General features: G+C 37.2%; 1 protein-coding gene across 2 annotated transcripts in view; it reads right to left on the reverse strand.

Annotated features, from left to right (window-relative positions):
• Positions 1-16077, reverse strand: part of LOC131074804 (uncharacterized) — a 57241-nt gene that overhangs the window by 17477 nt on the left and 23687 nt on the right. For both annotated transcript variants that reach the window (XM_058011485.2, XM_058011484.2), the window contains 3 exons: positions 14475-14557; positions 13051-13123; positions 12710-12775 (listed from right to left, as the gene is read on the reverse strand). In XM_058011485.2, coding sequence (XP_057867468.1) covers positions 12710-12775; positions 13051-13123; positions 14475-14557 — 222 coding nt within the window. The remainder of the gene's footprint in view (positions 1-12709; positions 12776-13050; positions 13124-14474; positions 14558-16077) is intronic.

The following is a 16077-nucleotide window of genomic DNA, read 5'->3' on the forward strand; positions in this document are numbered from 1 at the left end:
TTCTGATCTTCCCAATGCTTAAAGAACACTTCAAAGCTCTTAACCAACAGAAGTGACCTCTTTTAACCACTGTTCAGTCCCATGTCTCTGCTGAGACTTAGAATACCACAGAAATGCAGCGACCAGATATTAAATAATAGGAATCAGAGTAGGATGACAGCAGTGTGTGGCATTAGACAATTTTTGCTAATTTTTTCCTTGATTCAACCTCGAAAAATCCACTCCTCTACCTGTCATGATGTTCATTTCCCTTTCAACAACGTAAGCAGCTTTCCAGACCCAACCCTGTTACCATTCTCCACAATTTAGAACCTGCACGGCTCCCTTTCTGGTAACAAATGACTGTGATTCCTCAAACTTGATTCAACCTCGAAAAATCCACTCCTCTACCTGTCATGATGTTCATTTCCCTTTCAACAACGTAAGCAGCTTTCCAGACCCAACCCTGTTACCATTCTCCACAATTTAGAACCTGCACGGCTCCCTTTCTGGTAACAAATGACTGTGATTCCTCAAACACAACTGAGAATTTCCCCTCCACGTGCCCAGCATAAGATTTATAGACAATATTTAATAGTCACAAATTTCTTTCAACAGATATTTGCTATTAATCACCACACCCTTATCTACTTAAGTTTATGGTTTATTTTTAGCACGACCAACACTCCAAATTAATTCAACCAGCTATATGTTATAGCCAAAGACTTTTATGAATTATTTCACTCACCTTATTATATCCAGGAACCTGCATTTGCCATTCCACCATCCCTTAAACTAAACCACCAAAAAAACTCTGAAAATCGAAATCTTCAATTACAATTTTTAAATCATCAAATCTTTCTACATGTTGTTTATAACTAGGGCTTTATAGGGTTCGGATTGCCTTAAGGCAACATCGCATCCGAACCCTTTTAGGTCTGGGCCCTAAAGGGTAACGTGACCCCAAGTCTAGGCCCAGCCCTATCTCTCACGCTATCCTAAAACACTCACGCCATTATAAATTTGGCACCAAAACCTAAAGGAGGCCGACTTGAAATAAAGGTTAAAAGCGCATATAAATAAAGGACATTTCTCAAGTCAAAATCATCAATTCAATCTCAATCAAAAGCGAATTTAGCTCTGCTGCTAAGGTGTGAATTTTCAAGGAAGGGTGTGAACTTATCCAGACTTGTGCGAAATTGTCCAAGAGGACATAGTGTATTTTGATACAGTTTTGAAGCATGCAAAGGGACAGATCTGATATGTGAAGATCAGATTCAAGCTAAGTATTGTACTTATGATTTAGAGGAGAATATATAATCTGACCTGTGGGTCTTTCATGCTGAGTTTTTCCTCCTTGGAGGTTTGCTTGTTTGTCTACTGTTTTTATTTCTGATTTTACTGAATGTTGGCTTATTAAAATACTGCAAATCTGATTACAATCTAGGGCATAATCAATTATATAAATCTGATTAACATACCTAGGGTATAAAATTACATGGTATCAGAGCTAAGGTGTCACTAACTTCTGATTTTAGCAAATCAATTGTTGCATATAGCTGTTGTTTGTTTTCAGATTAAAAAAATGTCAGGTTTGAAGGCTGAAGATAGACTTGAGGGAGCCATTGATTTTGCTGCTTGGAAAGTTCGTATTCTATTGATCCTTGAAGAGAATGATCTACTGAAATTTGTAGAAGAAGAAAGGCTGTCTCCTCCAGAATATGCTGAAGAGCTGAAACTGTTCAAGAAAGATTCCCTCGAGGCTAGAAGGATCATAATTGAGTCCGTCAAGAATCATCTTGTCACTGTCATATCAAAGTTTGTATCTGCCAGAGAAATGATCAAACACTTGGAAGGGATGTATGAAGTCAACAATCTCAGCAGGGCCCTTGCTCTAAGACAGCAGCTTCTTCACATGAAAATGAAAGAAGAAGACTCAATCATAGCCTACTTCATGAAGATCAATGAACTAAAGGACAAGCTAAGCACTCTTGATTGCCAAATCTCAGATAAAGATCTTGCTATGATTGCATTAAATGGTCTACCTGATGAATGGGAACCATTCATTCGTAGCATTGGTGGAAGAGCCGATCATCCCAACTTTGAGCATCTTCAATCTGATTGTATCGAAGAGGAATCTCGAATTGAGGTAAGAGGAAAACTCAAGAACTCTCTCAAAGATAATCATGTTCTCTTAACTAAATCTAGGAAAGGTGGTCATTGGAAGAAAGAGAAGAGAAGCAAAGATTTTAGATCCTCCTCCTATGATCCAAGGAAAAAGTCAAGAGATTCCTCTCACATTCGTTGCTTCAGATGTGATAAGTATGGTCGCTATGCCAGAGATTGTCAGAATGACCCAAAGGAAAGGGAAGCCAATTTAAATGAAGTTGCCGAACAAAGTGAAGATTACCTTCTTATCTCTGCTCTATCCAACAATGTTCCTACGGACAGCAATACGTGGATACTTGACAGTGGTGCCTCCAGACACATCTCAGGATTTCACGAGCATCTCTCAGATCTGATTGAAAAAGACACCAATCTTCATGTAGTAATCGGTGATGATGCTCGATACTCGGTAAAAGGTTCTGGCACTACCTCTTTAAAACTAGATTCTGGTATTTCCTTGCAACTCTGTGATATTCTCTTTGTACCTGGTATTAAAAGAAATCTTATTTCCATTTCTGCCTTAGAAGATAAGGGTTTGCAAATAGCATTTTATGAAGGGAAAGTACTCGCTTCGCCTAAGAAATCTAATTTCAAATCTGCTCGTATTATTGGAAATAGATGTGATAGTTTATATAAGCTTGCAACTAATCCAATTCAAGCTCTCATTCATGAGACCCCTGAATCATGTGAGCTATGGCATAGAAGATTGGGTCATCTTCACTTTCAAGCTCTTCCCACTCTCGGTAAAATGGTCAAAGGTATGTCTAAACTCAGTTTATCTCATGATGATGCTTGTAAAGGTTGTGCAATGGGTAAGAATGTAAAAAATCCTTTTCATAAAAGCAAAGGTTAGAGCTTATTCATTCAAATTTATGTGGTCCTATGTCTGTAGCATCTCCTAGTGGTTTTCTATATTATGTTATCTTCATAGATGATTTCTCTAGGAAAACATGGATCTATTTTCTTAAATCTAAAGAGTCTGAATAAGTCCTAAACAGATTTAAAGAATTCAAAGCCTTAGTTGAAAATACTACAGGAAATCAAATTAAATGTTTGAGGTCTAACAATGGAGGTGAATACACCTCAGGTAGTTTCTATGACTTTTGTGTTAACGTAGGAATTAAGAGGGAGTTATGTGTTCCCTACAATCCTCAGCAAAATGGAGTTGTTGAAAGAAAGAACAGGACCATTGTTGAAGCTACAAGAGCCATGATCCATGATCAAGACTTGCAACCTTTTCTATGGGCGGAAGCATCCAAAACCGCAGTTTATATTCAGAATAGATGTCCTCATCGCGTCCTAAAGGATGTGACACCTGAAGAAGCCTTTTCAGGAATCAAACCTGACATCAGTCACCTAATGATATTCGGAAGCCCTGTGTATGTTCATGTGCCTAAAGAAAAACGAACCAAGTTGGATCCATCTGGAAAGAAAGGCATCCTAGTAGGATACGGTGAATCTTCCAAAGCCTTCAGGATCTACATTCCAGGTCAAAGGTATGTTGAGGTAAGTAGAGATGTAACTTTTGAAGAAGATATTGCTTTCAAAAGATCTAAAGGTTCATTAACCAACGATAATGATATGGTGATTGAAAATCAAGATTCAATAGTTGATGCTAACCCTGAGTTACAGGAGGAGTCTACTGACCTTCCAAATCAAGAAGTTCAGAATGACCCATCAGAACCCATGCACTCTACCGATATACCTCGGGATATTGTAGTCTGCAAGAAGAGACCACTTTGGGTTAGAAACACGATTCAAGATGCTGAAGGGTTTGCTGCTCCCAGAGGAACCTTTAGAAATAGCAAGAGTTTCCAAAATCACGCCAACTACATTTCTATGATGTGCAATATAATTGAGTCTGAACCTCACAATATCGAAGAAGCTATGTCCCATCATGCTTGGAAATTAGCCATGGATGAAGAGTATAGGTCTATCATCAAGAATGATGTCTGGGACATTGTACCCAAACCCAAAGGTAAGTCTGTTGTTTCCTCTAAATGGTTGTTTAAAATTAAACATAATGTTGATGGTAGTATGGAAAAATATAAAGCTAGGTTTGTAGCACGTGGTTTTTCTCAAAAGGAAGGAATAGATTATGAAGAAACCTTTGCCCCTGTTGCTAGATATACTTCTATTAGGTCTATAATAGCTATTGCTGCAGCCAAAGGTTGGGAGCTGCATCAAATGGACGTTAAGACAGCCTTCCTTAATGGTGTCATTGAGGAGGAAGTCTATATTGAGCAACCAGAAGGTTATGTAATCCATAAAAGAGATTCTCATGTTTGCAGGTTGAAGAAAGCCTTATATGGGCTCAAACAGGCTCCTCGTGCTTGGTATGAAAGAATTGATAAGTACTTACTAAGTTTAGGATTTTCCAAGAATGATGCTGATGCTAACATTTACTTGAAAGTTTATAATGATGAGATGCTTATTTTAGTTTTGTATGTGGATGAATTATTTCTCACTAGTGAAAGTAAATTAATCATAAGATGTAAAAAGGAATTAGCCTCAGAATTTGAAATGAAGGACTTAGGTCTAATGCATTACTTCCTAGGGTTAGAAGTATGGCAAAGAGCTAATGAAATTTTTTTAAGTCAAGGAAAATATACTATTGATATTTTGAAAAGGTTTAGAATGTTAGATTGTAAACGTATGCATACCCCTATGGAATCTAACTTAAAGAAGTTATGTGTTCCGGCAGCTAACTCTGATTTTGCAGATCCCTCTGAGTATAGGCAGTTGATTGGCTCCCTGATGTACCTAGTCAATACTAGGCCAGATATCTGCTATGTTGTGAATGCTCTCAGTCATTTCGTGAGCTTACCTAAACTTGTTCACCTGGTTGCTGCCAAGCACATTCTAAGATACCTGCGTGGCACGATTGGTTATGGGCTGAAGTATTCACTTAATACCTCAATCCTCTTGGAAGGCTACTCAGATTCAGATTGGGTAGAAAGTGTCAAGGACAGGAAAAGTACTTCAGGTATCTGCTTCAACTTGGGCTCTGCAATGATCTCTTGGGCATGTAGAAAGAAATCTTCGGTAGCATTAAGCACTGCAGAAGCTGAGTACATTGCCGCATCTGTTGCATCCAGAGAAGCAGTGTGGCTTCGTAAGCTCCTTGTTGGATTATTTGGTCAAGCTAGTAATCCTACCACCATTCATTGTGATAATCAAAGTTGTATAAAGATGTCAGTAAATCCTGTATTCCATGATCGGTCCAAACATGTGGAAACACACTATCATTTTATTTGGGACATGGTGCAAAGAGGTGTAAAGTACATTAGCACAGATGAACAGATTGCGGACATCCTTACCAAACCTTTATCCAGAGTGAAGTTCGAATACTTCAGAGACAGGCTTGGTGTTGTGAAAAACGAGACCCTGATTGAGAGGGAGCTGCAATCTCAGTGACTCTATCTGCAGCACTATGAATCATCCTTTGCTTGTGTGCAAGAGTGAATTATGTCCAATCTATGCTTGTGTGCTAGATGGATGATTGTAATTATGTAAAGACCCACTTGTGTACTACACTTTCTATGCTTGTGTGCTAGAACCATCCTATGCTTGTGTGCTAGGTGGAAGATGTAATTCTATGTTTGTGTGCTAGATCCATTCTATGCTTGTGTGCTAGATGGAACTCTAAAGGTTCAGATTATGTATTCTCCTCTTCCCTAGTTAAGAGGGAGTGTTGTTTATAACTAGGGCTTTATAGGGTTCGGATTGCCTTAAGGCAACATCCGAACCCTTTTAGGTCTGGGCCCTAAAGGGTAACGTGACCCCAAGTCTAGGCCCAGCCCTATCTCTCAAGCTATCCTAAAACACTCACGCCATTATAAATTTGGCACCAAAACCTAAAGGAGGCTGACTTGAAATAAAGGTTAAAAACGCATATAAATAAAGGACATTTCTCAAGTCAAAATCATCAATTCAATCTCAAGCAAAAGCGAATTTAGCTCTGCTGCTAAGGTGTGAATTTTTAAGGAAGGGTGCGAACTTATCCAGACTTGTGCGAAATTGTCCAAGAGGACATAGTGTATTTTGATGCAGTTTTGAAGCATGCAAAGGGACAGATCTGATATGTGAAGATCAAATTCAAGCTAAGTATTGTACTTATGATTTAGAGAAGAATATATAATCTAACCTGTGGGTCTTTCATGCTAAGTTTTTCCTCCTTGGAGGTTTGCTTGTTTGTCTACTGTTTTTATTTCTGATTTTACTGAATGTTGGCTTATTAAAATACTGCAAATCTGATTACAATCTAGGGCATAATCAATTATATAAATCTGATTAACATACCTAGGGTATAAAATTACACTACACACTCATGAACTTTAAAAAAATCCACTCTGCATTGGCTAGGGAGAAACCAATTTCCCTTAGGGTTTTCATCCTAGGGTTTCAACTTGAACAAATTGTCCAGACTCCAAACTTCACAATAAAAGTTGAATTTGCCAAAAGATGTCAATTTCTCATTTACCATTCCCTTTTATACAGTCTTCGAATAATTCAAGAAACTATATTTTATTTCTCCAACAAAGTGACTTTTAATTTTTAAATAACTTTTGGATCCCAAAATAAGTCAGTTTATAATAAAATGCTCAACTTTATTAAAATAAATAATTAAATATTCCTTCAATGAATTCCCAATTAGCCTACAAGAATCAAAATAGTCTAAGGGTCTTCACTAAACGCTCACTCCTAAGAAGAGGACATTACATAAGGTAGTTTGAGTGGTTAACAAGAGGGTTTTATAAATCTAATGCCTTACAATGTTCCCAACGAATAATAATATCATATAGCATTATATTTATAGTTGTTGGAGTAATTAGGACACTTTATCTAATTATTTAATTTATTAGGTCCTTTAATTACTTTTTCACTTAAGCTAAACTTAGGTTCTTTTATCTAGAGTTATGATTTTCTAGCTTTAGTTCACTTAGTGGTACTTTAGTCGTAGTTGAGCTTAATTTAGCTCCTCATGCTTTTTCTTTAGTTCTCCTAGTTTTAGGATTAGGGCATCTCTTGCTTTCTATAAAGCAAACCTGCATTCATTGTATCTCCAATATTGTGCGTGTTATAATACAAAATTCTCAGGTTGTTATCTTTGCTTGATCTCTTTTGTGTGACAAGTGTTTTGCTTACAGATGATTCTTGGCTCCTATGGTTGTATCATCCACTTCTACCAACGATGGATTGATCTATGTTTTTTGAACTACCAATTTCAAAATTGTATTAGAGCACCTATGGATTTTGGCTCCATCAATTGACAACTCCATTTGCAATTACCACCATCAAATCTGCAAGCAAGGTTATTCTCTCCAATGAATGACTATATGTGTTTGTTGAAGATGTCAAATCTTACACTAGAGATGGTGGTGTGTTTGGGCACTGTCAGACTCAGCAAGCTGATTTTTGACTCAGGCTCGGACTTGGTGCAAACTCGGCAAAAGCTCAGCAAGCTTAAAAACCTAAGAAATTTAGAGATTTTGAATGATTTAAGACTTGTTTTCATGCACCCTTTAATAAATAAACCTCATCAAACAGAAGCTACATTGATCACACAAGTGTAAACACAAATTTTAACTGAAGGAAATAGCACATTTTGATATATAAATATTGTCAAATGTGTAAAAAACTCATGTAGTATGAAATCCATGGCATCAAAATAAAAACTAAAAAACATAAGTGTATGGCTCAAAGGAGCCTACATTAGTCATCCCAACATCATGGCAAGTCATGCGATGGCATCTAAGATAGCTCCTAGATGATGATGTAGCCATGCCTGCTAATGAAAGACTCGAGTGGCCCGGCAATACTCGGGCCGGTATTTGAGGCCTTCTTCCCGACGAGAAGGCAATGTTCTCGGGCCCTACTGATAGAAGGAGATGGCGAAGAAAAGACTGAGGAATTTATTATTAAATTTTTCTTGAAGCCTGCAAGATCGCATGTTTTGTTGTTAGGCTCATTAACAAAAAGAACAGTTAAGTAAATAGATAAATAACTATATTCTAGTTTGACCTTAGCTAGGACACTAATAGATGGGATTTTTCTGACTTGTTTGTGCAAGGCATGATTGATACATTATTGCAATATGAAAATGTCATTTCTTTGCAACTATGAGTTAACGTCTATTAAATATTGCAATCACTATAGCATGCCAAATTCGCCTATGGCATTCCTTGTATACTAAACTAGTTGTCCAATGTATGAAACAAGATAATCCTTGATTGTGGCTTTGACTATGAAGATGCAAGATTTGCAACAAGTGATATGCATTTTGTAGATTTTATGATCACGATTCATCATTGGCCTATTACTTGCTTAGAATTATAGTTTGATGAGGATTTGGGGGCACCCTAATGGGGTTGAGGGGCAACATCCTCTACGGGGGTTAAGGGGCAACACCCCAGCAGGTTCAAGGGGCATCCCAAATCCACTAACCTTCATGGTGCACACCATTTTCATATTTTCTTGTAAATCCTAGATGGGCATGTCATAAACTGAACAAGCATTGAAACTGTGTACTTGCCTGCTGGACTTGCCTAAAATCAATGAGTATAGCGAGTCTCCCAAACTTGTCAAGAGTCACACACACACACACATAAACAAATTGATACATACATACACACACGTGCACACAATCACACACATGCGCACACACACAAAATATACTAAAAAACAAAATTACCTTCAACTCCTCCAAGTTGGGTAAAGTTTTGAAGATGGATTGTGACACGACGGTCTATGACAAACATTTGAACCTCCTCGGCCTCCATGTAGATTTCTTTAACCCACTCAATCTGTGTGCCAATCTTTTGCAATATCAAGTAAGAGATTGGACAGAAAATGGTATACTCCACCTCCATTATTGAACCAATTGACCTGCAATTTTTAGCATTGTTCATTATTGTAGAGGAAGGGATTTGTCACCTCCAAGATGATGAATCTTAGAGGACAAATCGATCCGCCGCTACCTCACTCAAACCGGTGCTAAGGTGAGCCAAGGGATAAAAATGACAAAGTTAAGTAGTTAATCGCAATCTAAGGCTCTCGGGTGTCTCTGTCAAGCCTCTGTCCAAAGGACGAGCGCGCGGGTCTAGGACACTAGCGCGGCGCGCTATCATACTGCACAGATGAGGTACAAAATTCGTACAAGGAGTTCCAGGTGCGATTATAATGCAATAAAACACAAAAAGTAATGAAGCTAAACTAGTAAATGTGATATACGAAATAACCAAGATAAAATGGAAGGAGAAAAAGGAAAGAAAGTAAACAAACAATAGGTCCACGCTGTGAAGCCTCCAACCAGATGAATCTTCCCTAATGCAACCTGCACACAAGCTAGAAAAGAAAATGTTGGGGGTTGTGTTGTGGAGTCTACATCAGTCAGACCCCCATTTTGGTGTTTCCACCTCCACAGACAACCCAGATAGATTGATAGTGTAAAAGATAGATGCAAGATAAAATAAATGATAGAAGAGGGATGTGATAAACCCCAAGATGCTCAAAGATAGGATAAATAGATAGATATTACCGAATTGGCTTGACAAAAGCCAAGAGAGTTGCAAGAGATATCGTGAGAGCTTGAGAGTGTTGTGGCAAACTAGAGAATGTTGTAGCAAGTGAGTGAGAGAGCGAGAGCAAACTGTGAGAGCCCAGAGAGAGAGAGAGTCTAAGAGAGGTTGAATAACCAAGAGGAGCTTGACTGAAGTGAAAGATGGATTTAAAATGAGAGAAGAGGAGGGAAAGAGAGGGTCGCAAGCTGTCTAGAAGATTCTGAGCCGTTTCCACCGACATACGCAGATGACAAGTGGAAAGATGTGCTTAGAACCAACATTCGAACGTTGAGATGTCGTCGGACTAATGTGTGGCGCGCAGACGTCCGTGCGGCGCACTAGTGTCCAAATGAATCACACTCGAAAACGGCAGGAGACAAGGGAGACACGCGGCTAACCAGACTGACGCCACGAGGGAGCTGCTAGGAAGGGTCTCTTGAGCATCTCGAGAGGGAAAAGGCTGATGCAAGGGCTGAAGTGAAACTACTCAAGTGCTAGGGGAATGGCCACCAAAGTGGTTACAAAAGATGTACGTCGAATTACAAAGGGGTATGCAATTTGCGACACTACAATTATGACTTGCACAAAGCTTCCAAGGCCCAACATCTCAATGGCTTGTATGAGGATATTGGCAATGAAGGTTGCATCCTTCGCTTGCCCCTCACAATCAACTAGCTTCAAAAACATCAACCCTTTCCAGAATGTTGAAATGACATTAATTAATGGTCTATTTTAACAATCTTCCATCCATAAAAAATGAACACTTTTGTTTTACGCCATGCATCCTTGATTGCTCTCAAATGCCTCTATAGAAACTCTTTCCTTAGCCAATTAGGTGGTGTACATCTTTTCATCCCTAGGACTAATATAATCAACAAGTGCATTAACAATTGCTATCACCATATCCAGCTAGCATGGTGATATAACAAGGTTGGATGGATGCACTATGAATGCAACAAGCAATGCTCTCATGTGCAGCCTTTCTTGCCTCACTCTTGAAGACCTTTTCCAATGGGCCTCTTTTACAAGAAAGAACAAGGTTATTCTCTTCTCATAAATATGATGGTGGCATGAAAGGATGTCAGCCAGCTAGTTGTGTAAAGCCAGCAATAGGTTTTTGCAATCCTTTCTTCGAAAAAATGCATACACTTTCCTTCAATTTGTTACTTACCATGTCAACAACCTCCTGTTCTATGATATATCTCATCATTTGTTGCTTTGGCAACCTTTTTTGTTCGGCCCTAGACAAATTTTTATTTTTAAATCAGTAATATTGAACTAATGAGTTTTCATTCAACTATACAACCAACAAGTGATAAGGACCATAATAGCGTAGATCTTTCTGTAATGTAGCCTTCACCTCCAAAGAAAAATATGGGAACCTTAAAAAATCAGCAATGGCAGCTTGGAGCCAAAAATGTTGTTTTAATCACTTGTGTTTGTGAAATAAAGTAAAAGAGGTTATGAGCCCTCACTTCATAGCAAAATAAAGTGTTAAAAAAATCCATCTTTTTTTTCTTAAGCACCTTGTGGGGTCCTTCACAATCTGCCCCGAGCACCCTATGTTCCCTATGGATCCTTCACAATTTGCACTAGGAACTTGGGGTGGTCCCTAGACAAACTCCTACCCAAACTAGCCCAAAACAAATACATATAAGTACAACAAAGGTTTTGTCAAACTTTGCAACATAGTATAAGCATAGCATGGTTGATATAAGAGTCTTAAAGACATTAATGATAACAAGGGAGGTCTCAAATCTGAAATTTTGAAAGTTTTTTAATCAAATCATTTTATATATACAAACTCTATGTAATAGAGTTTTTAAAGTAGAGATAGGCATTTGTGCATTGTTTCTAAAGACATTTTTGGTAAAGTTCATTATAGTAGGTGCATTATCAATTGAAACCAACGCCCTCCTTTTATACATAGGCACAGATGACATCATATTTGATAATTGCAATAGTTTCATGTTCTCTAATGCGACACGTGTGACATCAAGTGGATAGAGGAAAGAGGCGGTTGAAAGTATTTTCCCATCTCAAGATAGGTTCACTCAAAAATGGTTAATTGCATAAGATGGAGCAAAGAGGATCTAGGTAATTCTTGGTAGTATTTTTGGATGGTGTAATATCACTAGAAGAAGTGTTGTTAGTGTATCTAGATTTATTGGTTTTGTTCATGTTGTACATTGGAGGAGAGATGTGTTCCCTTTTGGCACTAGATAAGAGATTTTGACACTTTCTGAGGGTGGACTCTCAAAGGAAAGTTGTTTTCTCATTGTGCGAGCAATCGATAAGTGATTTGGACAATCTCAAAGGAGAGTGGACCCTCAAAGTAGAGTTGTTTACTCATTGTGCATGGAGATTGGAATTTGTTCTCTTATGTGGTAAAGAGGATTTGCATAATTACTTGTTCAACACTCAGATCAACCACTAATGTGATCAAATATGGTATGTTTTATCCCAGTTGAGATTTGGTGGAGCCACTTCATCAGATTTCCATTTGGAGCCACTCTGTTCAGACGGGGGAATGCTGGGAATTATATTACATATATAGAATGGTTAGTAGATTAGTAAATATAAAATTGCTGTGTTAGTAAATAATGAAGAGTTGAATAATATAGTATTATATTAGCAAAGGCGGTAGCCTGGGTTAGTTGTGTGCAAGAATTTCTCAAGAGGGAGTTCACATGGTTTGATGAGAAGAAGTTTTTATAGAGCCAATGTATTACAATGCAACCCAATCCCAATGAATAATAATAACATATAGCATTTTTATAGTATCTACATTTATGGGTTGATCTATTTTTTTTGTTCTACCAATTTCAACAAACATTAGAATTTCAATGAATTAAAAATGAGAAAGGTGGAATGAAAAAGCACTCCACTACATGAATATGACCTATCCTGATTAACTTCAGAATATTATGCATTTGGTAGTGGAATCCGCATTTAAGCATCGCTTTGAAAACTGCATGAAGGAAATTGTACAATAGAACTACCTTTAGTTTTAGTTTCTTGGCTCGTTTTGCAACATGACCCTGAGAAAGCTCTTTACTTTGTTGATCCTGTCAGGCATGGTATGAAACTATTATATCAGGAGAATTTCTTTTAACCAATGCAGCATTTACCTCATAAAAATGGAAATATAACACCCTTAAGTACTCGAATGATTGTACATTACTATTCATTTCCACAAATAAAAAAATTCAGACATATTGATGGTAAAGTAAATACTCAGTAGTAGCAAATTAAACAAGAAATGGTAAAGGAGAGACTTCAAATAGAATGAAAGAACAGCACAATGCAGCCAAACAATTAAATGAAAAAAAAAAAATTAAACCTGTATAACAGAGAAAAATCGAAAAGCACGATCTTGCCCAGCAGATAAAATATGCCTCCCTTTACCATAATACCTGTAGCAAAAGAAGATTCATTTTTTTATTACACACTTCAGATTACATACGACACACATTAGATTACAAGAACAATTTACAAGAGTACAAGAAGCATAGCCATTTGAAAAAGACTTCTGTTTTATTAGCAGCTCTATTAGATTCAGAATTACTGATTACACTTAAAGCTACTAAAGAAAGTACAAGGAAAAGAGAATTTTCATACGAATAGCAAGGGTGAAAAGTGGGAAAAAGAATTACTGTTTTAAACAAACTTCCATTCCATTTAGAATTGCAATTTGACTCACAATAATTTACAAATGAATAATAGTGGACATAAAAAGGAACTTTCATAATACAACGTTTTTTAAAGGAACTACACTAACACTGGAGACATAATGATAGGTATTACAAAAGGTTGGATTAAAAATTGTAAGGTACAGTGCCTCCGCACAGAAAAAGAAATGGAGTGTCCCCTATGGGTATAACACAGATACATGGAGAGAACATATATAATACAGCAGCAGAAAGCAAAGAGTCCTTAGTCCTTGACCAGTCCTTTGCCATGAGGCTTAATGGTTATCATCCAAATCCTCCAGGCATTTAATTAACTTCCCTAAAATCCTGGTACAAAACATATAGAAGGGAGTTTTAATCTGAAACTGAAAACAAAAGCAAACTGGACGATGTAAATGATTAGACATACTCACCATTGAAAGAGAGAAACTGCATTAATGATTAATGTCCTTAAGTAACCTAAGTAGGTCAATGGGACCCAATAATTACATTCAATTATAATAGAAAAATACTGAGGTAAAAAGGATCCAACCAATGAAAAATGGAAATGGAAATGGATCCTTTTATAGTCCATGATATCAAACAATGTTTTGGGGTCTACAGATAGCTTAAAATATATGGGACTGCCCTGTACTCCATGCAGGAGGCACCTAACTGTGCTATAAATGAGGTGTACATACATTACCCCCTGCAGGATTTGAACTTGTAACCTCTCTATCAAGAGTACAAGTTCTCCACCATTTGAATGAGATATCCCTTGTAGAAATTAGTAATAAATAAGAGATTTTTTTCCAGATCCTATTCATGTTATTAGCCATGAAATAAATAAAATTCAAGTCAAATAGTCCATCAGTGACCATCACATAGCAAGGTGCATATAGAAAATACATTAGATAAAGCAATAAAACACAAAATAATTACCATATGGTTAGGGAAAATTATTAAAACTACAAGAACATTGAAAAAGCATACAAATATAGCTCTTAAACATTCCAACAAGGGATTACATGCAAATAACTGAAATATAATTAAAAAAACAATAGTCTCACAAATTCAGTCCAACAAAGTGAATTACCTTATACATGTAGGAGGGGCACTGTGACCACTTCTAAATCTCAATAGGCGTGCTTCTCCATCACTGGTGTCAAATATCCACATCTATGAATAAGAGTGTGAGGTTAAATTATCTTTTCAAAATATTAAAGATGGTTAGAAATATCCAAGACAAACTAAAATTACAATGCATATGTTCATTTTCAAGTAAGGAAGGAGAATATTAGAAGAAAAAATACATAGAGAGGGAATAAGGAAAGAAAATTACAAAAGAAATCAGGAAAGGAATATGCAGTAAATTTTGTACTGACTATATGAGAAGAGAAACATAGAAAGGGGCCTAAGGAAACAAAATTACAAAAGAGTTCAGAAGAGGAATATAATAAAACAAGAAGGCTAATGGAAAAAGCAGAGAACAAATGTATGTAGAACCTAGAAATCAACCCGGGAGGATATTACAGTTAAACAACTGTGAAGCAATAAGTAAACATCATATAAAGAGTATGTTACAAGTTTGTTCAGATCTCCTCCCTGATAGGGTACATCAATACAAGTATTGGTCTGCTGTGGATGAGGGGTGCTGAAATGCACACCTGGGTTCGTACAAGTATAACCTGTGACATAACTGAGCAGAGCTGGGCACCCCTTTCATTTTCTTTTACTTTTTTTTCATTTTTTAACTTTTTTGGCCTCACGAAATGATCAGTTGCCTAAAAGCAACCGTAACCCCTAAATTTCACCTCAAAACAACTAGAAACACAGAAATGAACAAACATAACTCATTCTTACTTGTCATCACAGCTGTAGAGCTGAGCATTGATCATTGAAGGTTCCAAACAGATTGGATTGCTGTTCCTACACATGGAAGAGCTCATCCACTGCTAAAGGGATCAGAGAGGAAGATTCTTGGATTGCAGTTAAGTATTGTCTGGGTTTTCCTTAAACAAACAAGCACTCTTGCTTTGTTTTTCATTCTTCTACTTTTAAATGAGTTACGATATATATCTTTCTATGTTCCGCAGTGTTTTGGGGGTGGACAGCAGGCAGAAGGACAGCAGGCAGAAGGACATTTTACAAGGACAGCAGGACGGTAGCAATACATACACACACACAATCAAATTTCTTCACATTAACACCAGCAATATAACATGACAGAATTCTAAAAACAGCAATAAAAATAGCATGACAGCAGTATAACAGCAATAATGACAAAAATTAATCATGACTGCAGTGACAGCATCAACAGTAGTATAACAGCAATAAATATACCATGATTCAAATTCATGTCAAATGATATAAGTTATATAACAGTTAACAGTAACAGCCTAAAAATTCGTAGACAGCAGCATAAAAGAATATAGTTCTAGTACTAATAACTATTAAATACAACTATGCCTCATCTGGGCTATCAACATCGAAAGAGCTATCTGTGTCACACTCCGGTAAAGCTAGGTCATCCAATGGAGGCCCAAACAATCTCAAGGCACCACCTCCTTATCAATCCACCTAACATCTTCACGATCAACATCCCAACATGTTGCTAGAGTTTGTCAATGTTCAGTAGTTTGCCAATCCTAAAGTCTCCAAGCACTAAAAACTAGGACCAACTTCTTTGCTCATCTAGA

Source organism: Cryptomeria japonica, chromosome 6, assembly GCF_030272615.1.
Source record: "Cryptomeria japonica chromosome 6, Sugi_1.0, whole genome shotgun sequence".
NCBI classification, from domain to species: Eukaryota; Viridiplantae; Streptophyta; class Pinopsida; order Cupressales; family Cupressaceae; genus Cryptomeria; species Cryptomeria japonica.